The sequence below is a fragment of the Amblyraja radiata genome, chromosome X (genome assembly GCF_010909765.2).
Source record: "Amblyraja radiata isolate CabotCenter1 chromosome X, sAmbRad1.1.pri, whole genome shotgun sequence".
NCBI lineage: Eukaryota > Metazoa > Chordata > Chondrichthyes > Rajiformes > Rajidae > Amblyraja > Amblyraja radiata.
This window is the reverse complement of record NC_045999.1, coordinates 14,606,356-14,629,577: the sequence shown is the minus strand read 5'-3', so window position 1 is coordinate 14,629,577 and position 23,222 is coordinate 14,606,356. Positions and strand designations below refer to the sequence as shown.

Sequence of the window (23,222 nt, the reverse complement as noted above, 5' to 3'; positions counted from 1 at the left end):
TGTTGATGTCACTTGTATCTGCACAGAGGGTCCAGTCACTACACCTATTGCGACTGGACACCATGCTCACAGCTCCAGACCAGATCTCTGTCGTTATCCAGGGACTGATCAAACATAGCACACCAGGAACACCTAATCCAGTCGTGGAATTCCGGGCTTACCCGCCAGAACCACGGTTATGTGCCATGCCCCACCTACTATCCTACATAGACACAACCAAAATATTCGAGGGAGATGAAAAGCCTTGTGGGTCAGTCATAAAAAACCTTATGGTCGGATGACGAGCCAAACCATTGCGAGATGGCTCAAGCAGGTGCTAAAAACTGCTGGGATAAACACTAACATGTACAAATTTTATTCCACCAGGGCAGCATCCACGTCGACGGCTAAAAGAATGGACGTGCCTATAGACCACATCCTGGCTACAGCAGGATGGTCGGGGGAAAGACCGTTCAGAAATTTTATAATAAGCCGTTGGCAAAACCGGTTTTATTTGCAGGAAAGATTTTACGGACTGCAAATATTTAATTTAAGCCCAGGGGAGCAATTTAATTTCTTTGTTATTGTTAAAAAATACCATTGTGTTTTTCTACAAACAGATTCATTGGTTGATTACGATAACACACTTCCTCCCTCAAAGACTTCGGCAGTGATGTAGTAATAACTGTTACACGGTTTGAAATCACAGAGCTTTGAAATCTTCACGGAATCACTCACGTGACTCCGAAGTAAAATAGTAAGATTAAACGAGAACTTACCAGTTTGAAGTTTGATCTGTATTTTATGAGGAGTTACGATGAGGGATTACGTGCCCTCCACTCCCACCCTCAATAATATGGGTCAAATTCATGAACTGATGTCTCCTTGTCTTTACTATGTTTACTTCAATAACTGTGTCTATCTGTGATTCCACACCGCTGCTTTGAAGTATGCCGCGCATGCGTGCTGAGCGGGTTCTTCACGTAATCCCTCATCGTAACTCCTCATAAAATACAGATCAAACTTCAAACTGGTAAGTTCTCGTTTAATCTTACTATTTTAGTTTAGTTTAGTTTAGTTTAGAGATACCACGCAAAAACAGGACCTTTGCCCACTGGGTCCGCGCCGACCAGCGATCCCCGCATATTAACACTATCCTACACACACTAGGGACAATTTATACATTTACCAAGCCAATTAACCTACAAACCTGTACGTCTTTGGAATGTGGGAGGAAACCGGAGCTCTCGGAGAAAACCCACGCAGGTCACGGGAGAACGTGCAAACTCCGTACAGACAGCGCCCGCAGTTGGGATCGTACCTGGGTCTCCGGTGCTGCAAGGGCGGTAAGGCAGCAACTCTACTGTTGGGCCATTTGGCACATTGGCCTTAATCAGTCCGGGTCATTATTTGGGAATTTCTTTTACAAGACATTGGTGAGGCCACATTTGGAGTATTGTGTTCAGTTTTGGTCACCTTACCAAAGGAAACATGTTATTTAGCTGGAAAGGGTGCAGAGAAGATTTGCGAGGATGTTGCAGGACTTGAGTGATCTTATGGAGGTGTATAAACTCATGTGTGGAATAGATACGGTAGTCTTTTACCCAGAGTAGAGGGATCAAGAATTAGAGTACATAGAGGAGAAAGATTTAGTAGGAACCTGAGGGGCAACCTCTTCACACAGAGAGAGGTGGGTATATTGAATGAGCTGCCAGAGGAGGTGGATGAGGCTGTTACTATAAAGGCATTAGGACAGATAGAGGTATTGAAAAGGTTTAGAGGGCTATGGACCAAACACAGGCAGGTGGGGTGAGTGTGGTTGGGGCTCACCTCCCCCATCCCATCCTCAACACTTTCAACAGGGGCACCATAGAGAGTATTTTGACCAGCTGCATCTCTGTCTGGTTTGGGGACTGCAAAGCCTCCGACTGGAAGTCCGTGCAGAGAGTGGTGATGACGGCTGAAAAAATCATCGGGACTTCCCTTCCTTCAATCCGGGACATTGCGAGCAAACGTTGCTTGTCCAAGGCCAACAGCATTATAAAAGACCCCACACATCTGCATCATGGACTGTTCACTCTGCTGCCCTCGGGCAAAAGGTATCGCAGTTTAAGGAGCAGTATGGCCAGGTTTTGCAACAGCTTCTACCCCCGAGCCATCAGACTCTTGAATTCCATATAATGTGCCGCCACTATTATCTATTTAATCTTTTTACCTATTTTATCATTTTGTTATTTTATGTTGCACGGTGAGCCAGATGCAACGTAATTTTGCTCAGATTTGCATTTGTTGGTGTATTTTTGAATGACAATAAAGTCTTTGACTGATTGATTGATTGATTGATGTTAGTCGACATAGGAAAGTTGGGCCGAAGGGCCTGTTTCCATGCTGTTTTGACTGCGACTCTCGACTGGTAAGGAAGGTATATGGTATGCTTGCTTTTCATGTTGGCGCATTAAGAGTCAGGACATCATGATGCAGCTTTATAGTTAGGTTGCATTTGGAATCTTGCATGCAGTTCTAGTTGCCCCATTGCAGGAACGATGAGGATGCTTTGGAGAGGGTGCAGAATGATGCCTGGATTAGGGCTATTGGCTCAGGGAGATTGGACAGACTTGAATTATTTTCTACTGAAAGTTAAGACGAGATCTGATAGAAGAATTACAAATGAGGAGCGGCTTAGACAGGGTTGAGCATCCTTAGTCAGAACCTTCCTCATGGATGGAAAAGTCAAACACTAGAGGGCGTAGCTTTAAGGCGTGAGAAGCAAAGTGTAAAGGAGATGTGCGGGACAAGTGTTTATACACAGAGGGTGGGTGGATGGATCACGCTGCCATGATGGTTAGATGTGTTAGTGGCGTTTAAACCACATTTGGATTGGCATATCGATAGGATAGGATATGAATTTGTTTTGCATATGGATATAGATTTGGATATGGATATTTGATTATGGATTTGGATATAGATTTCAAATACTTTTTGATTGGCATATGGATATGCAGGAACGGAGGGATATGGGTTCTGTGCTGTGTGATGGTCTTGGCATCATGTTCAGCATAGACATTGTGGGCCGAAGGGCCTGTTCCTGTACTATACTGCTCTATGTTCTAATTAAGGTAAGCCAATGTGGATTTGTTGTGGCCAAACCTTGTCTGATCAACCTGAGGGAATTGTTTTGCAGACATTACAAATGGAGTCAGGCAGAGCAATGCCAACACTGTGGTGCACGTAGACAGAAGGTGCCACACTGCTGGCACATCGGCACGTGGCATTGAGGGGGCATTGAGACAAAGCTGGCTCGGTATTGGTGAGCTGCTGAGACCACGGTGCCACTGGTAAACGCTGGTGGGGAGGTGGGATGTGGCCCTGGGAGAGGGTCCACCTCTGTCAATGATTCACAGCTGATCCAGACACGAGTTATGCACGGATTGTGAATGTGAGGGCAGAGGGTGCTGGGCATGCCGACAGCATTAGGCAGCATTAGCCAGCATTGTGCAGCTATTTGCACCTGTTTGCCAATGTGTGTTTGAATCTCATTCCTCTGCCAGCTGGAAACGAGCTGGGACAGGAAGAATCACATCAGTGAGCTATTGTGTCTATTCACAGCCCAGCTTAGTGCTGGAGTGGAACCAGTGGCATTCATACACGCACTGACTATAGCACATACACAACCTAATCCTGGAATAATGTCAGTCAGCATTCACTTGGAACAGTGTCTGAGGTCTGTGTTGGCACCCACCGTGCTGGATCTGCACATGGGCACAGCGCCAGGCTGCTGCCCACAGACACGTCACACAAAGACACGTCACACACAGACACGCCACACACACACAGAACAGACACGTCACACACAGACACGCCACACACACAGACACGCCACACACAGACACGCCACACACAGACACGCCACACACACACAGACACGCCACACACACACAGACACGTCACACACACACAGATCAGACACGTCACACACAGACACGCCACACACAGACACGCCACACACACACAGACACGCCACACACACACAGACACGTCACACACACACAGATCAGACACGTCACACACACAACATGTTACAGACATATCACACACACATGCTACTGACACATCACACACATGGCATGTTAGACACATCCCACACACGACATGCTACCCACATGTCACACACACATCATGTTATAGACACATCACACACACATCGTGTTATAGACCCGTCACACACAGAACAGACATGTCACACACGTGGCATGTTACACACACGGCATGCTACAGACGTCACATACCCAACGGGTTTTTTTCCATGAGAAATTGAGCCTTACGAATGTGAAAGATCTTTTTGAAGCCGTGGCCAAGAGCATTGATGAGGGCAAGGGGGTGGATGTTGGCCGCAAGGTCTTTAAGAGACAGAGTCATGTAGAATCACACAGCATGGAAACAGGCCCTCCAGCCCACCTTGCCCACACGGGCCAACATGTCCCACCTGTGTGAGTCTACAAACTGTAGCAAGCTGTGACCGAGAGCTCAGTGACAGGTAGCCCCACACCGCCACCTGGCTGACCTACAGCAGGTGAGGTAATGATGTCCGTGCCGCACTGTACCTTTGGGTTGCCGCCGCCCTCCTTGGCCGCGTAGAGCATTTGCAGCGCAGACTCGGCCAGCGTCTTGGTCTGGTCCAACACGGTCATCTGCTGCTGGTGGTCCAGCACGTTGGACGCCACGCCCACCGAGGCCAGAGTCAACGGCTCAAAGTAGCTGGCCAGCTGAGTGACCTGTGGTGAAGGGGGAGCACAGGGTGTTTACAGGGCAGGCTGCGGTCACACAGCATGGCGGGCGGGAGGGGCACACGTCAATCACACTCACTACCTTGTGTCCCAGCTGAGCCGCCTCTCCTCGTGCCGCCGTGGTGATCGGGTCAATCAGGTGTCCAATCTCCTGCACCGTGGAACTCATCTGTTCCTGGAGAGCCTGAACACAGAACACATGGCATTGGGTGTGTGTGTGTGTGTGTGTGTGTGTGTGTGTGTGTGTGTACACTGTGTGTGTACACTGTGTGTGTGTGTGTGTGGGTGTGTGTGTATGTGTGTGTGTGTACACTGTGTGTGTGTGTGTGTGTGTGTACACTGTGTGTGTGTGTGTGTGTGTGTACGTGTGTGAGTGTGGGTGTGTGTACACTGTGTGTGTGTGTGTGTGTGTGTACGTGTGTGTGTGTACGTGTGCGTGTGTACGTGTGTGTGTGTACGTGTGTGTGAGTGTGTGAGTGTGTGTGTGTACGTGTGTGTGTGTGTACGTGTGTGTGAGTGTGTGTGTACGCGTGTGAGTGTGGGTGTGTGTATGTGTGTGTGTGTGTGTGTGTGTGTACGTGTGTGTGTGTGTACGTGTGCGTGTGTACGTGTGTGTGAGTGTGTGTGTACGCGTGTGAGTGTGTGGGGAACGGGACACCAGAGGAGGTAGTTAAGGCAGTTGAATATCACCATTTAAGAGACATTTGGACAGGTACGTGGATAGGACAGGTTGAGAGGGATATGGGCCGTGTAGATGGGGCATCTTGGTCGGCATGGGCAAGAGGATAGACACAAAAAGCTGGAGTAACTCAGTTAGACAGGCAGCGTCTCTGGAGAGAAGGAGTGGGTGATGTTTCAGGTTCTCAGACCTTTTCTCCAGAGATGTTACTCTAGCTTACTCTGTGTCCACCTGTGTCTGCAGTTCCCTCTGAGACGGGTAAGGGGAGGTTAGTTGAAGCCCCAGTGACTCCACAACGGTGAACAAAGACCAGACCACTGACTTTACCTCCAAGGAGATGTCGTCTCTGGTCGGCAGGTTCTGACTGATTGCTGCCAGCGATGCATGTTCGATCTCCCGGATACATTTGTTAATGTTGTCGATGGAACAGTCACATTCCCGCTGCCCTGGAGCCTTGTCCCTGTAGAGCAACAAGTGGCCCACATGCACATTAAACCATTCACACTCTGGCAGCATCTTCCACAGCAGGCAAGGCAGAGGCACAAGAGACTGCAGGTACTGGAACCTGGAACAACTACAATCTGCTGGAGGACTCAGCGGCTCATAAGGTCATAGTTCATAAGTTCAAGGAGCAGAGTTAGGCCATTCGGCCCATTAAGTCTACTCTGCCATTCAATCATGGCTGATCTATATTTCCCTCTCAATCCCATTCTCCTGCCTTCACCCCATAACCCCTGACAAGAGGGAAATGGGCAGTAGGCGTTTTGGGTCAAGATCTATCATCTGCACAAACCTGCCAAGATTATCAAAGGCAAATCAAATAATACTTGGTTTAACACCAGCAATGTTACTGTAGGTGAGTGACAACATTTATTCATTGGCCATTGCAAGAATATGAAGCCTATAAAATCTCCAAATGTCGGAGATAGTGAATAGTGGATAGAGTGGATGTGGAGAGGATGTTTCCACTGCTGGGAGAGTCCAGCAACTGAGCCCATAGACTCAGAATAAAAGTACGTACCTTTGGAAAGGAGATGAGGAGGAATTTCTTTAGTCAGAGGGTGGTGAATCTGTGGAATTCATTGACGCCTGTGGAGGCCAAGTCAGTGGATATTTTTAAGGTGGAGATTGAGAGGTTCTTGATTAGGACGGGTGTGGGGGGGGGGGGGGGGTTAGGGGGCGAGGGCAGGAGAATGGGATTGAGAGGGAGAGATAAATCAGCCATGATTGAATGGCAGAGTAGACTTGATGGGCCGAATGGCCTAATTCTACTCCTAGATCTGACGAACTTATGGACCAGGAGAATAAAGGCTCCAACTTGTCCACAAAACATTCCAGCGCTCTGCCACATTATATCAGATGCAGAATTGCTGTTTTCATTCCTTTGTGAGACACGGTGACTGAGCACCAGTCTCGGTAATTGGGCTGAGCTGCTGCTGCCCTGAAGCATTGGGCAGTTACTACACAATCGGCTGGTTTGCTCAGCACTTCACAGGGGAACTGACCACCACATTGCTCTGGCTTGTGAACTGGTGAGGGAGGGCAAGATAAGCAGGGTTTACTTTCCACAAGGCGTAGCAAGGTCAGTTATTGCCAGTTTACACTCACTGTTCACTGACACGAGCTGTTTGAACCATTTGTTTAATGAACTGAAATTGAATTCCCCGTTGCCACAGTGTGATTATGTTCGGTTCACCTGCTCAGCTACTATTCAGGTCATGTAGTCCCACATGCTAGCTCCTGCCCCAGTCCATCTCACCGCTCAATTAACCTACAAACCTGCAGGTCTTTGGAGTGTGGGAGGAAACCAGAGCACCCGGAGAAAACCCTCGCGGTCACTTGGAGAACGTACAAACTTTGTATAGATAGCACCCGTCGTGAGGATTGAACCTGGGTCTCTGGAGCTGTAAGGCAGCAACTCTACCGCTGTGGTTGACTCTGACCTGCTCCAGTGACCGTCCAGTTTTCCAATAGAAGGTAGGTGACCATTAGCCACCTGTTGATTGCCCTGTCATGGGCATCACATTGACAGGCCAGCTTAGTGGGCAGGACCAGCAGGATACTGCCTCACCATGGAAACACAAGGAACTGCAGGTGCTGTTGTCCTGAGTAAAACACAAAGTGCTGTAGGAATTCAGCGGGTCAAGCAGAATCTGTGAAGGGTGTGGACAGGCAACGTTTCTGATCGAGAACCTTCTTCAGACTCAGAGTTCCAGCATGATTAATTTTCTGCTTCGGCAGCTTGGTTCTCTCCAGATACCCAGTCTTACACAATCTCACTCCATCAGTTCAGCTGCTATTCTCCCCAAACAGCTTCTGGAACCTCTCTGGTTCATAAGGTCATAAGTGGTAGGAGCAGAATTAGGCCATTCAACCCATCAAGTCTACTGTGCCATTCAATCATTGAGTCATATTGATACAGTATGGAAACAGGCCCTTTAGTCCAACTTGCCCACACTGGCCAACATGTCTCAGCTACACTGGTCCCACCTGCCGTTTACGCTTGGTCCATATCCCTCCAAACCTGTCCTATCCATGTACTTGTCTGACGATTTCTTAAATGTTGAGGTAGTCCCAGCCTCAACTACCTCCTCTGGCAGCTTGTTCCATACACCCACCATCCTTTGTGTGAAAAAGCTACCCCTCAGATTCCTATTAAATCCTTTCCCCTTCACCTTAAACCTATGTCCTCTGGTCCTCGATTCCCCTACTCTGGGCAAGAGACTCTACCCAATCTATTCCAATCATGGTTGATCTATCTCTCCCTCCTAACCCCATTCTCCTGCCTTCTCCCCATAACCCCTGACACCCGTACTGAACAGGAATTTATCTATCTCTGCTTAAAAATATCCATTGACTTGGCTTCCCTAGCCTTCTGTGGGAAAGGAGTCCACAGATTCACCACCCTCTGACTAAAGAAATTCCTTCACACTTTGCTACAATACATTCCATCTGCCACTTCTCTGCCCACTCTCCCAACCTGTCCAAGACCTTCTGCAGAATCCCCACTTTCTCTACACTTCCTGCCCCTCCACCTATCTTCGTATCATCTGCAAACTTGACCACAAAGCCTTCATTCCCCATATCCAAATTATTAATGTAAAACGTGAAGAGTAGCGGCCCCAGCACTGACTCCAGCGGAACTCTGCTGTCACTGGCAAACAACCAGAAACGACCCCTTTATGGCCACTCTTTGTCTTCTGCCATCCAGCCAACCTGCTATCCAGGTTCGACTTCCTGGGAGGCACTGTGGCGCAGTGGTAGAGATGCTGCCTTGTAGTGCCGAGTTCACACCTGACTACGGGTGCTGTCCGTACGGAGTTTGTACGTTCTCCCTGGGACCTGCGTGGGTTTTCTCCGGGTGCTCCGGTTTCCTCCCACATTCCAAAGACGTACAGGTTAGTAGGCTAATTGGCTTGGTATAAATGTAAATTGTCCCTGGTGTGTAGGATATCTTTAGTGTGCAGGGATTGCTGGTTGGCATAGACTCAGTGGACCGAAGGACCAGTTTCCGTGCTGTATCTCTAAACTAAACTAAACCTGGTCATAATTTACAATTTACAATTTCACCAAGCCAATTAGCCTACAAACCTTTAGTGGGTGAGGAAACCAGATTACCTGGAGAAACCCCACGTGGTCACAGGGAGAACGTATAAACTCCGTACAGACAGCACCCATGGTCAGGTTCAAACCCGGGTCTCTGGCGCTGTGAGGCAGCAACCCAACCGCTGTGCCACCGTGCCACCCTTGTCTAACAAGAGATAGAGACCAACATGTACTCAGTAACAGTAGATCAGACATGATCACCAACCCATCACAAACTTGTGCATCTTCCGTCAAAGGTTAAGATACGTAAATATAATTTTAATTTGCAAAGAATAAAATAGTGAATGAAAGATCATGAGCAAATCTGACCTGATGGATGTGATGAGGCTCTTGATGGAGTCGGACACGGTGCGGGAATGTGCTGCAAGAATCGACCAGGTGGGTGGGTCCTTGGGGTTGATGGCCAGTGAGCGGGCACTTCTGATGAGAGAGGACGAGCTGTCCAACATGGACCGAGCGGCTGAAAGAATCGGCTCCTGGGCCTGGACCCCCTGCAGAAGCAATGCCCAGCTGCATGAATACATCTCACACGTGACTGTAGCAGCCTCAACTAACTGTGACACACAATGCTGCAGTAACTCAGTGGGACAAGCAGCATCTCTGGAGAGAAGAAATGGGTGACGTTTCTGCCTCACAGTCTGAAGAAGAGTCTCGACCAGAAACCTCACCCATTCAGAGTCTGAGGAAGGATCTTGACCCAAAATGTCACCCATTCCTTGTCTCCAAAGATGCTGCCTGCGTTACTGTGTCCATGATGGACTTTAACATTTTATGTCTATCTTCAGCAGTTCCTTCCTCTGTCCACCATCAGCAATCACGTGACAATAAACTGAGCTGAGCATCATGATCAGGGAGTACCCTGGCACGTGCCTCCTTCACCCACCTCTGCTCCGATCTGTGCCGGGATGCTGACGAATTCCGGGTTGGAGGCGAACGCCGTCAGGTTTTCCACCGCCTCGATTAACGGGGATGTGGCCAGCCGGCATTTCTCGCGGTTTTCATCAGAGAAGTCACCGTCAAGAGCCTGAGGGCAGATAGAAATGTGGAGTAACAACACCAGACACACCGGCAACAACTGCTGTTCATTCACACGCAGCACATCTCACTCCAGCACCACACGTACATGTGGTGGTGAAGAAGGTTTTTGATATGCTGGCCTTCAACAGTCTGGACACTGCTAGATTCTTGATTAGCACGGGTGTCAGGGGTTATGGGGAGAAGGTAGGAGAATGGAGTTGAGAGGCAAAGATAGATCAACCATGATTGAATGGTGGAGTAGACTTAATGGGCCGAATGGCCTAATTCTGCTCCTCTCACTGATGGACATGAGACCACATGCGGACTCACCTTGATTGTCTTCACCAGGTTGGCAGTGCTGTTGGCGACCTCCTTTGCCGATTGTACAAAGTGCCTCTTGGCCACGGGGTTGGCAGTCTTGGAGGAGGCGATGCGGCATGCGTTGCACAGGGCGGAGGTGTGCTTGGCAACGATGGTGGCAGCGGACAGCACCTGTGGTGAGAGTCGTGCATTAACACCAACGCAGGCACCATCGACCCAGAGCCGCGATTCGGCGACCAAAGATTCAGAGATCACCTCACCTGTGACGGGCTGCTCGCTGGGTCCACCAAGTTGGAACATGCCATCTGAATGGCCTGGTTAGCCCTGGCAAACTGGATGGGATCCACCAGCCCCTGGTGGCCGGCCTGGCTGTTGGGATCCGATATCCCCACCAGATAGCCCGCCTGTGGAAACACAAGCTTCAGTCAGAGGAAGAGTGTAGGAAGGAAGAGCAGATGCTGGTTTAAACTGAAGATAGACACAGGGGAAAGGGAAATGAGAGATACGGAGAAGATAGACACAAAACGATGGAGTAACTCAATGGGTCAGGTAGCATCTCTGGAGAAAAGGAATAGGTGGCATTTCGGGTTGATCCTTCAGGCAGATATTCTCTCTCTCTCTCTCTCTCTCTCTCTCTCTATATATATATATATATATATACACACACACACATATATATATTCAGATATACAGGGAGATCTCTAGATGAGATGAGGTGGAGTGCCAAATCACTGCTGCAGGGAAGGTTTGTGTTAAAATAAATATTTAAGATGCAAGTTACTTTCAGATGCTTAGCGGTTGCCCTTGTGGGTCCATGTGACCTTCGCTCACTGCCCAAATCACATACAGGTGAATACAATTCCCCACACTCTCACAGTGATTCACGGTGACCAGGGCCAAAACGACAGCCAAACAGTTTTTGTGCAAAGGAGACACAAGGAACTGTAGATGATACACCAGACATGATGTTGACTCCCTCAATATAATCTTCTATTCTTACACTCTTGTACTTTAGTATGGTTGTGACTTTGTATAGTAAGATCTTTACTGAACAGTGTACCAAAAAAAAGGAATTTAACTGTACCTAGGTACATGTGACAAAATAATACTACTGACCTTCAGTATGAAGAAGGGTCTCGACCCGAAACATCGCCCATTCCTTCTCTCCAGAGATGCTGCCTCACCCGCTGTGTTACTCCCGCATTTTGTGACTACCTACTGAACTTTATGCTGGCTTACAAAAAACACAAAATGCTGGAGTAATTCAGCGGGCCAGGCAGCATCACTTGAGAACACGAAGAAACAAAAACATTTATGAAGATCTTGCCCGGATTTGAGGGCCTGAGCCATAAGGTTAGGCAGGCTAGGACTTTATTCATTGGAGCACAGGAAGCCGAGGACTGCTCATATAAAATCGTGAGGGGAATGGACATAATGTTTTTTCCAGCAAAGGGGAATCAATAACTAGAGGGCAGAGGTTTAAGTTGAAAGGATTTAATAGGAAGAGGAGCAACCTTTAGACAGAGGGTGGTGAGTATATAGAGTGAACTGCTAGAGAACATAGTTGAGGCGGGTATAATAACACCATTTGAAAGACATTTGCAAAGGTAAATGGATAAGAAAGATTTAGTTTAGTTTAGAGATACAGAGCGAAAACAGGCCCTTCAGCCCACCAAGTCCATGCCGACCAATGATCACCCATACACGACTATCCTACACACTAGGTACAATCTAGGTCCAATTTACAGAGGCCAATTAACCTACAAATTTGCACATCATTGGAGCGTGGGAGGAAACTGGAGCACCCGGTGAAAACCCACTCGGTCACAGGAAAAACGTACAAACTCCGTACAGACAGCAGCCGTAGTCAGGATCGAACCCGCGTCTCTGGTGCTGTAAGACATCAGTTCTACCACTGCACCGCCTTGAAGCGGGATAATTTAGAGGGATATGGTGCAGAGGTAGGTAAAGTGGACTAGCTTTGATGGGGCATCTTGGTCAGCATGAACCAGTTGGGGCAAGAGGCTTTGGGACTCTATGACAGAGTTCTATTAATTCCAGTCCTATGACTGTGTGTTTTACCTGAGCTGCAGCCTCTGTCAGACCACACAACGCCTTGGAAGCAATCCCCACGGAGTCTCCGAATGCTGGCAGGTCACCGGTCTTGGCCCTCTGAGAGATCCCCGCCATGGCTTCACCCAGGACCTGCACAGTGGTGAGTGGACAAAGACAAGGAGGGTGTGGGTGACGGCTCAGACTGGCGGAGAGGTCATTTGCTGAGAACGCACCAGTGGAGGCATCAACCTACCTTGGAATTCTCCATCACACTGTCGATGCAGTCAAAGTAGGAAAAGTCACTGACGGGGTCATTGGGCGTTTCCAGCATTCCCATCACAGTCTGTGAACAGTTCACAAATGCCAAGGTAGTCAATAGTTATGGAGACACAACAAACTGCAAATGCTGGATGGATGAGAAAAACACAAAGTGCTGGAGGAACTCAGTGACCAGGCAGCATCTATGGAGGGACATAGACATATTCCAGGCCAGGGCCCTAATGGACCTCTCCCTCCACAGATGCTGCTTGACCCACAGGTCCTCCAGCACTTTGTATTTTGCTGGTAAATAGTTATCAGCTGCCGCCCTTCACACTAGAATGACCTACAGACACATTTACACATACGTATTGGAGGACTTTACCACTTGGGGCAATTTGCTTGAAGAAGGGTCTCGACCCGTAATCTTCTATGCAGAGATGCTGCCCATCCCGCTGAGTTACACCAGCATTTTGTGTCTATCTTCAATTTGCTTCCATGTATTTCCATCATCTCTAATGGGATCCCACCACCAGTTACACCTTCCCATCTCCAGCCTATTCCGCCTTCCATCCGTACCTCCTTGGCTCACTCATCCCTTCCCACCCAAACCACCCAGGTACTTTTCCCTGCAACTGCAGGAGATGCAACACCTGTTAAGATTGTTAAGGGCTTGGACAAATTACTACTTGCACATAAATGCATGCGGGTTGTTTACAGATGACACCAAGATAGTTGTGATCGTGGACAGTGAGGGAGGCTGTCAACATTCCAGAACCTGGGACCACAGTTTAAAAATAAGGAATAAGCCATTTAGAACGGAGACGAGGAAACACTTTTTCCTGGCGAGTCTGTGGAATTCTCTGCCTCAGAGGGCGGTGGAGGCAGGTTCTCTGGATGCTTTCAAGAGAGAGCTGGATAGGGCTCTTAAAAATAGCGGAGTCAGGGGATATGGGGAGAAGGCAGGAACGGGGTACTGATCGGGGATGATCAGCCATGATCACATTGAATGGCGGTGCTGGCTCAAAGGGCCGAATGGCCTACTCCTGCACCTATTGTCTATTGTCCCTATACCTCCTCCCTCGCTTCCATCCAGGGGCCCCAGCAATCCTTCCAGGTGAGACAGAGGGTCATGTGCACCTCCTCCAACCTCATCCACTGCACCCGGTGTTCCCGAAGTGGCCTCCTGTACATCAGCAAGGCCCAGTGTAGACTCTGCGACCACTTGCGCTTGGTCCACCACGCCTGCTGGATCTCCTGGTTACTAACTATTCTCATTCCCATCTTACCTTGCTTTTTGCTTCTATTTGCTTGTTCCAAACTGTCCTGCAGTAGAAACACTTTCTTATTTTATCCAAATTGTTCATGGTTTTGAACTTAATGATCATAATTGCTCTGAACTTTCTAAAAGTCCAAACGCAAGACTTGAGTCCTAACATGTAGGAAGGAACTGCAGATGCTGGTTTACACTGAAGATAGACACAAAATGCCGGAGTAACTCAGCGGGTCAGGCAGCATCTCTGGAAAAAAGGAATAGGTGATGTTTCGATCGAGAGTCAAAAGAGAGGAAAACCAGAGATAAGGTTCTCAATCTGAAGGCTCTCAGTCTGAAGCGTCTCGACCTGAAATGTCATCTAATCCTTTTCTCCAGAAATGCTGTCACTGAGTTACTTTGTGTCTATCTACTTAGATCCTAGTCTCCAGTTTCTGAGCTTCAATAAGATGTTAAAACTACACCAGGTGCCATGAAGGGGCAAGTCAGTCAGATGCATGTTTTTAGCAGGAGAACAGCAATGATTGCACAAAGTGTGCCTCAGATCAAATGCACCTCAGTGAATGTGCTCCATCTGATGCTTGCGGTGAGATTCCATGGACACCATATACACAACAACCTCTAGTTGGATTAAAATCCAGTCTCTACATTTTCCCTGCAAGATTGACATTGCTGCAACACCTGCACAAGTTTATGACAAGGAAGATAGACACAAAACGCTGGAGTAACTCAGCGGGACAGGCAGCATCTCTGGAGAGAAGAATCGGGTGACGTTTCGGGTCGAGACCCTCCTTACAGTTTTTGACCAGCTGTAAATCTGGACTCCAGAAACACTGGACTAATATCTGCTCCAATCCAATCCAGCAAAGTCTCAGTGCCATGTGGGCATCAGCAACTTTCAAAGACGACACTAATCATGATCCAGACTATGGAATTGATCCATGCTTCTGTACAGGAACATCTCCACCAGGAAGCAGCAGAGCATGAGCTGAGGAAGAGCCCTCAGTGAATGGGCTGACTTGTCCAAGCCCCTCATATCTCTGCTTCGAGCTTACCTCTAGTTCCCGCAGTGCGTTGTCACACTCCTTCTGGCCCGGGGCCTGCTGGGTGCAGAGTGTAATCAGCTGGTTGATGCTCTCCGTAACAGCCCTGCAAAACATGGCAGGCATTCACCGTGATGCCTCGGCTGCTGCTACTGTGATACAGGGAGCGGGGAGTCCAAGCTCAGCACAGCGCCAGCATGAGAAACAGCACCGTCAGAAGGACAGATGATCTTTTACAATCATCTTGGTTGAGTCAAAAATACAGGTCAGACCTCATCTCCCTCCTCCCTTGAAAGGGCCGCTGCTGAACAGTTCACTTTCTGCTTGGGCAGGTTCTTTGGGGTGAAGGGAACCCATGTCCTCTCTGGCTCCGAGGGTTCTGAGGATGTGCTGCAGGTGAGGCAGCAGCTATCAGATGGGGAGAGGTCCTGCCATTTACACTGGGCTTCAGTGCATGCCTAACCCATGGCTTCAAGGCTCCCAGCACTGGCAGCTCATAATCACAGCACCAGAGACCCGGGTTTAATCCTGACCCGGGTTGCTGTCTGTGTGGAGTTTGCACATTCTCCCTGTGACCACACAGGTTTCCACCGGGTGCTCCGGTTTCCTCATCTTGTAAAGGCACTGAATGTGGACAGAATGTGTAGGAAGCAACTGTAGATGCTGGTTTAAACCGCAGATGGACGCTGAGTATAGAAGTTGGCAGGACATGTTGAAGTTGTATAGCTTGAAAGGGTTCAGAAAAGATTTATGGGGATGTTGCCAGGACTTGAGGGTGAAGGGGAGAAGATTTAGTAGAGATCCGAGGGGTACCTTTGTCACACAGAGGGTGGTGGGTGTATGGAACAAGCTGCCAGAGGAGATAGTTGAGACTGGGGCTATTCCAACATTTAAGAAGCAGTTGGACAGGTGCATGGATAGGAAGGTGGGACTACTGTAGCTGGGACGTGTTGGCCGGTGTGGGCAAGTTGGGCCGGAGGGCCTGTTTCCACGCCGTATCACTCTATGACTCTATGACAAAATGCTAGCGTAACTCAGTGGAACAGGCAGCATCTCTGGAGAGAAGGAATGGGTCTGAAGAAGGGTCTCAGCCCGAAACATCACCCATTCCTTCTCTCCAGAGATGCTGCCTGTCCTGCTGAATTACTCCAGCACTTTGTGTCTATCACTGAATGTGGACAATCAGCCTTGATCATATTGAGCGAACACCAGCTCCTAACCCCTGTGTCTCGAAGCTTCTACAAGTCATTGAGAGAGTCACATTCATCCACAGAGGCTTTGAGCACTTCCTTGAAACTTCTCCTCTTTCCATCTCATGATCCCTTCCCATGGCCGAGTTTGGAATGGTTCTGGTTGGAGAACGGTTGGAGTGTGAGGGGGGTCAAGGCCTCGGTGCTGGCAACACTCGGCTGCAAGAGGACATTGCTCTTGGTTTCTTTATTCTGCCACGACGGACTTCATAAGTGATCGGAGCAGCATTGGGCAATTGGCACATCGAGTCTACTGCCATTAAATCATGGCTGATCTATCTTTCCCTTTGAACTACATTCCCTTGCCTTCTCCCCGTAACCCTGACACCCATACTAATCAAGAATCTGCCAATCTCTGCCGTAAGAGGATTTTGTGGAACAAGCGTTGATGACATATTTCCAATTGCTGAAGATACTGTGTGAGTGGACCTCTTGGCAGAGGCATGTAGCAGAGCAGGGATGTGTGGCGGGACTCGAGTTGTGCCAAGTCTAAGGTCCTATCCATCAACAAGCCCATCCCTCCTCAGCAAAGGGCTGTGCTGAAGAACCTTTCACAACCCAATAGTGGCCAACATGTTGGTTTGTATTATTATTAGAGTAGAGGTCCCTGGCATCATGTGTTCAATCCTCTAGAGTACTACTGGGAAAGATTAATGGGAACAGATGCCCTGTATTACAGTAAGTGATGGCGTACAATGTTGGCACAAACCCCCACAGCTAATTATTTTCCAGTCTCCTCAGCCAAGGACCGCCGACAACGAGGAACTAGGGTGGGCCCGTCGGCCGATGAGACCCAAACGGCCGTGTGTGGGGGAGGCTCAAAGTCCTGAAGACCGGACGGTGGAAGAGGAACAAGACGCTGGTGACCACGGACGTGAGGTCTGGGCCGGTGGGAGAGGGAGCGGGGTAATGCCTCCCAGCGCCTGCAAGGTCGGCAGCAGAGGGCACTCCCAGGACACAGAGGCGGTCGGTCGGGCGAGGAGAGGGATGTGGGGTCACGGGCCTGCAGCAGCCTGGGGCTGAACTGGATCAGAGGCGCCCCAGAACCTCCAGCACGTGGACCCCACTCTGCACTGTGGGTATTTCCATTTTTTTCCTTTTTTTTTAAACCACGGCACAATTCTGGCGACTGTGCATTTGTGGGTTTTCCAAAGGTCTGTGCTGTGCAGACGTGCCAATAAAGAGTCATTGAACCATTTACAAGGATGTTGCCAGGACTAGAGGGTGTGAGCTATAGCGAGAGGTTGAGTAGGCTGGGACTCTATTCCATGGAGCGCAGGAGGATGAGGGGTGATCGCAGAGAGGTGGATAAGATCATGAGAGGAATAGATTGGGTTGATGCACAGAGTCTCTTGCCCAGAGTTGGGGAATTGAGGACCAGAGGACATAGGTTTAAGGTGAAGGGGCGATGACTCTATGAATACAAACGTGGGCACTGGCAGCAAGAGGGATTGTGTACTGTGCAGGAGCGACTGTGTACACGGCAGCACGGTGGTAGCGTTGCAGCCGTACAGCGTTTGCCGCACCGGAGACCTGGGGTTCGATCCTGACTACGGGTGCTGTCTGTATGGAGTTTGTACGTTCTCCCTATGACCTGCGTGGGTTTTCTCCGAGATCTTTGGTTTCCTCCCACATTCCAAAGACGTACAGGTTTGTAAGTTAATTGTAACATGATGACTGCGTCATTGATGTTTGCAAACTGCCAATGGCAGGTTTGATCTTTCCAGTACTTTGTATCTATGATTAGTTGAATGTAACCTCCTTGTTAAGGAAATAAAAAGCATCCACCCTTGCTGAGCTGTCGTGGGCTAGTACAGGTTGATAGGGCAGCAAGTACGCACTGTTGAGACATGGGCTAACGGCACATGGGCTGCTCAGGTGGACGGAACCTACCCCGCCCACTCATACACAATGGCTGACAGATATTATGTCCTGCCTAAAGCTCGAAAAAATCAGGTACTCACTTCAACATTCAAATGGAAGGTTTCAGGAAGTGTGGGGACCTTTTTTAAATGCATTCCAGACTTTATAAACGCTTGATCACCAAGCACAGTTTAACAGCTTAACAGTCTACCCATTCATTTATCGTGGATTATTGCTGTGACAGGCTGATATTTGCATAAACTCACTGGCAGTGACCGGGGAGGGATTATTTTTGGTATCTCATTTTTCTTTTATTGTTGTTGTCTTGTTATATGTTAGCATAAGTTGTTATTTATTTATTCTTTTAGTACACTCTGTCTGTAACAAATAGACAACTTTGCACTTTGTTATGTCCTGAAAACGAAATAAAAAAGATTTTGATTTAAAAATAAATTGGTATATATGTAAAAATTGTCCCTAATAGATATAGTACAGTGTTAATGTGCGGGGATCGCTGGTCGGCGCAAACCCGGTTGGCCGAAAGGGCCTGTTTCTGCACTGTATCTCTAAACTAATCTAAAGGAGGGGCTGTGTACAGGGGGTGCTGTGTACAGGGGGGGCTGTGTACAGGGGGTGCTGTGTACAGGGTGGGGCTGTGTACAGGGGGTGCTGTGTACAGGGTGGGGCTGTGTACAGGGGGTGCTGTGTACAGGAGGGGCTGTGTACAGGGGGGGGCTGTGTACAGGGGGGGGCTGTGTACAGGGGGGGGGGCTGTGTACAGGGGGGGGCTGTGTACAGGGGGGGGCTGTGTACAGGGGGTGCTGTGTACAGGGGGGGCTGTGTACAGGGGGGGCTGTGTACAGGGGGGGGCTGTGTACAGGGGGTGCTGTGTACAGGGTGGGGCTGTGTACAGGAGGGGCTGTGTACAGGGTGGGGCTGTGTACAGGGGGTGCTGTGTACAGGGTGGGGCTGTGTACAGGGGGGGGCTGTGTACAGGGGGTGCTGTGTACAGGGGGGGCTGTGTACGGGGGGGGGGCTGTGTACAGGGGGGGGCTGTGTACGGGGGGGGCTGTGTACAGGTGGGGCTGTGTACAGGGGGGGGCTGTGTACAGGGTGGCTGTGTACAGGGGGGGCTGTGTACAGGAGGGGGCTGTGTACAGGGGGGGCTGTGTACAGGGGGTGCTGTGTACAGGAGGGGCTGTGTACAGGGGGGCTGTGTACAGGAGGGGCTGTGTACAGGGGGGGCTGTGTACAGGGGGGGGCTGTGTACAGGGGGTGCTGTGTACAGGAGGGGCTGTGTACAGGAGGGGCTGTGTACAGGAGGGGCTGTGTACAGGAGGGGCTGTGTACAGGGGGGGGCTGTGTACAGGAGGGGGCTGTGTACAGGAGGGGCTGTGTACAGGGTGGGGCTGTGTACAGGGGGGGGCTGTGTACAGGGGGGGCTGTGTACAGGGGGGGCTGTGTACAGGAGGGGCTGTGTACAGGGGGGCTGTGTACACGGGGGGCTGTGTACAGGAGGGGCTGTGTACAGGGGGGGCTGTGTACAGCGGGGGCTGTGTACACGGGGGGCTGTGTACAGGGGGGCTGTGTACATGAGGGGCTGTGTACAGGGGGGGGCTGTGTACAGCGGGGGCTGTGTACACGGGGGGCTGTGTACAGGGGGGGCTGTGTACAGGGGGGGCTGTGTACAGGGGGGGCTGTGTACAGGGGGGGCTGTGTACATGAGGGGCTGTGTACAGGGGGGGCTGTGTACAGGGGGGGCTGTGTACATGAGGGGCTGTGTACAGGGGGGGCTGTGTACAGGGGGGGCTGTGTACAGGGTGGGGCTGTGTACAGGGGGGGGCTGTGTACAGGGGGTGCTGTGTACAGGGGGGGCTGTGTACGGGGGGGGGGGCTGTGTACAGGGGGGGGCTGTTAACAGGGGGGGCTGTGTACAGGGGGGGCTGTGTACAGGGGGGGCTGTGTACAGGGGGGGCTGTGTACAGGGGGGGCTGTGTACAGGAGGGGCTGTGTACAGGAGGGGCTGTGTACAGGAGGGGCTGTGTACAGGAGGGGCTGTGTACAGGAGGGGCTGTGTACAGGAGGGACTGTGTACAGGGGGGGCTGTGTACAGGGGGGGCTGTGTAGATAAAGATGTCACAGGGAGCACATAGTGTCCACAGGGTCTCTGGGGGACATCGGTGAACGCTGGTCTCCGCGGAGGGTGGAGTGTAATATGAGTAATGATGACAACATTGCAATATGATGACTGCTTCATTGATATTTGCCAATGGCAGCTTTGATCTTTCCAGTACTCTGTATCTATGATTAGTTGAATGAAACCTCCTTGTTAAAGAAATGAAAAGCATCCACCCTGGTCGAGCTGTCGTGGGCTAGTACAGGCTGATAGGACAGCAAGTACGCACTGGTGAGACATGGGCTAACGGCACACGGGCTGAGCGGACAGCCAGTGTCTACTCTTGCTGAGCTGTCGTGGGCTAGTACAGAGCGAGGGGCAGAACGGTTCTTACCGGGCAGCGGCTGCCAGCAGGTTCTTGGCGTTGGGTGCTGCTGGATCGACAGACAGGGACTTGGCAGCCAGCAGCAACTTGCTGGAGGCCATGGAGATGTTCTTCAAGTTACCAACCACCTGGACCTGACCTTCCTTTGTCTGTGTGAAACCAAGTACACATTAGATGTTTATATTCCTGTTCCTCCTGCTAATCACATGCTGCCAGTCTGTGCCAAACCAGTCTTCCACAGCAGCAGTCTCTGAATGGCAGCATCAGCCAGCACAAGACCATTCAGCCCATCACACCCGTGCCCGCCCAACCATATAACCATATAACAATTACAGCACGGAAACAGGCCATCTCGACCCTTCTAGTCCGTGCCGAACACGTATTCTCCCCTAGTCCCATACACCTGCGTTCAGACCATAACCCTCCATTCCTTTCCCGTCCATATAACTATCCAATTTATTTTTAAATGATAAAAACGAACCTGCCTCCACCACCTTCACTGGAAGCTCATTCCACACAGCCACCACTCTCTGAGTAAAGAAGTTCCCCCTCATGTTACCCCTAAACTTCTGTCCCTTAATTCTCAAGTCATGTCCCCTTGTTTGAATCTTCCCTACTCTCAGTGGGAAAAGCTTATCCACATCAACTCTGTCTATCCCTCTCATCATTTTAAAGACCTCTATCAAGTCCCCCCTTAACCTTCTGCGCTCCAAAGAATAAAGCCCTAACTTGTTCAACCTTTCTCTGTAACTTAGTTGCTGAAACCCAGGCAACATTCTAGTAAATCTCCTCTGTACTCTCTCTATTTTGTTGACATCCTTCCTATAATTAGGCGACCAAAATTGTACACCATACTCCAGAATTGGCCTCACCAATGCCTTGTACAATTTTAACATTACATCCCAACTTCTATACTCAATGCTCTGAACGAAAGTTTGTTCCAATGAATCTCCTTCTGCACGGGTGGCACGGTGGCGCAGCGGTAGAGTTGCTGCCTTAAGGGCCTGTCCCACTTGCATGTGACTGCATGCGTTTGGCACGACCAAACGGAAGCGGAGTTCGCGCTAAGTTTGCGGTAAGTTCGCGCGTGACGTAATTTACGTCATACTCACCAATCAGCTGGGCAGGAGGCGGGCCGACTGAATTTGGACATCGCACGGCGTCAGGTGGTGACGTCATCGCGCAATGCCACGCGCTAGGCGTACACCGTCAAGACGCTGCGTACGCCCTCAATGTGCCTGCGGGATATTTGGAGGCCCTAGCGATGTCGGGACCAGCCCCACACAACTCCATAAGCCTCCGCGCTTCGAAGTGGGACCGGCCCTGCGCGGCCTGTACGCCTCAAGCGACCACGTTTGGTCGCGTCAGACGCATGCAATCGCATGCAAGTGGGCCAGGCCCTTTACAGCGTCAGGTTTGATCCTGACTACGGGCGCTGTCTGCATTCTCAGGGACCTGCTGCCCTTGGCCTTTGTGGCGTAGAGCGGATGGGATTGGGCGGTGATGAGCTGGGAGGATTGGGTTGTTCCCTTAGTGTGCAGTTGTTAGCTGGCACACTGCAACGTTAATGCATGGCTGGATGATGGGATGTCAAGCAGGCAAGATGGTTGGGCCTAGATGGTGGGAATGTTTGGCTCTCGTTGACCTGTAGCTACCCAGGCAGGTGCCCGTTTCCATGCTGTAAGCTGCCATGAATGTACAAAAACGGAAGACAGTCCAGTGCCTACTGTGAGGATGTCACTCAATCCCACCCTGGATGGAGACCGTATGCATTACCCAGGCAGTGAGGTCTCCCGCACACCACATCCTGCTCGCCAGGATGTTGCCAGCACTCAAGGATCTGAGCTACAGGGAGAGGTTGACCAGGCAAGGACGACTCTATTCATTGGAGCACAGGAGGATGAGGGGGTGATCTTATAGACGTGTATAAGATGATGTGAGGAATTGATCGATTAAATGCAGAGTCTTTTACCCAGAGTAGGGAATTCAAAAACCAGGGATCTAGGTTTCAGGTGAGGGGGGATAGTTAATAGGAACCTGAGAGGCAAGTTTATCACAGGTGGGTGGTGGGTGTATGGAACGAGCTGCCAGAGGAGGTAGTTGAGGCAGGTATTAGAACAACATTTAAAAGGCATTTGGACAGGTACGTGGATGGGAAAGGTTTAGCGGGATATGAGCCACATGCGGTCAGATTGGACTGGTGTGGAAGGGGCATCTTGGGGGCATGGGCATGGGCTGAAGGGCCTGTTTCCGTGCTGGATGACTCTGTTTCTTGACAGGTCTGTGCCGGCAATCGAACTGCCAGACTGCGGACGTACCCGGAGGATGCACCCCGCCCGTACCTGCGCCTGTCCAGCCATTTCAATCCCGGCGTCCAGGAACTCATCAAAGTCGTCACTGAACTTGCCGGACGCTGCGGCCAGCTGGCGACTGGAGCCCCGCGAGGCGTGCACCACTTCACCCGCCGACTGGTTCAGTCCCACCGCAGCATGGTTCAGCTCACTCTGTGCCTCCTGGAAACTCTTGCTGCTAGCTGGCAACTGGGGGGGGGGGGTGTCAGAGAGGGGAGAGAGAGGGGAGAGGGGGGGGAGAG

At 50.3% G+C, this 23,222-nt stretch overlaps 1 protein-coding gene across 5 annotated transcripts in view; it reads right to left on the bottom strand.

The window, feature by feature from the left end:
• The window catches only part of tln2 (talin 2), a 310,927-nt gene that overhangs the window by 69,581 nt on the left and 218,124 nt on the right, over positions 1–23,222 (bottom strand). For all 5 annotated transcript variants that reach the window (XM_033014900.1, XM_033014898.1, XM_033014899.1 and 2 more), the window contains 12 exons: positions 22,972–23,169; positions 20,639–20,778; positions 15,028–15,121; positions 12,695–12,784; positions 12,469–12,591; positions 10,647–10,790; positions 10,396–10,557; positions 9,932–10,072; positions 9,358–9,539; positions 5,770–5,902; positions 4,846–4,947; positions 4,581–4,751 (listed from right to left, as the gene is read on the bottom strand). In XM_033014900.1, the coding sequence (XP_032870791.1) occupies positions 4,581–4,751; positions 4,846–4,947; positions 5,770–5,902; positions 9,358–9,539; positions 9,932–10,072; positions 10,396–10,557; positions 10,647–10,790; positions 12,469–12,591; positions 12,695–12,784; positions 15,028–15,121; positions 20,639–20,778; positions 22,972–23,169 (1,680 nt within the window). The remainder of the gene's footprint in view (positions 1–4,580; positions 4,752–4,845; positions 4,948–5,769; positions 5,903–9,357; positions 9,540–9,931; positions 10,073–10,395; positions 10,558–10,646; positions 10,791–12,468; positions 12,592–12,694; positions 12,785–15,027; positions 15,122–20,638; positions 20,779–22,971; positions 23,170–23,222) is intronic.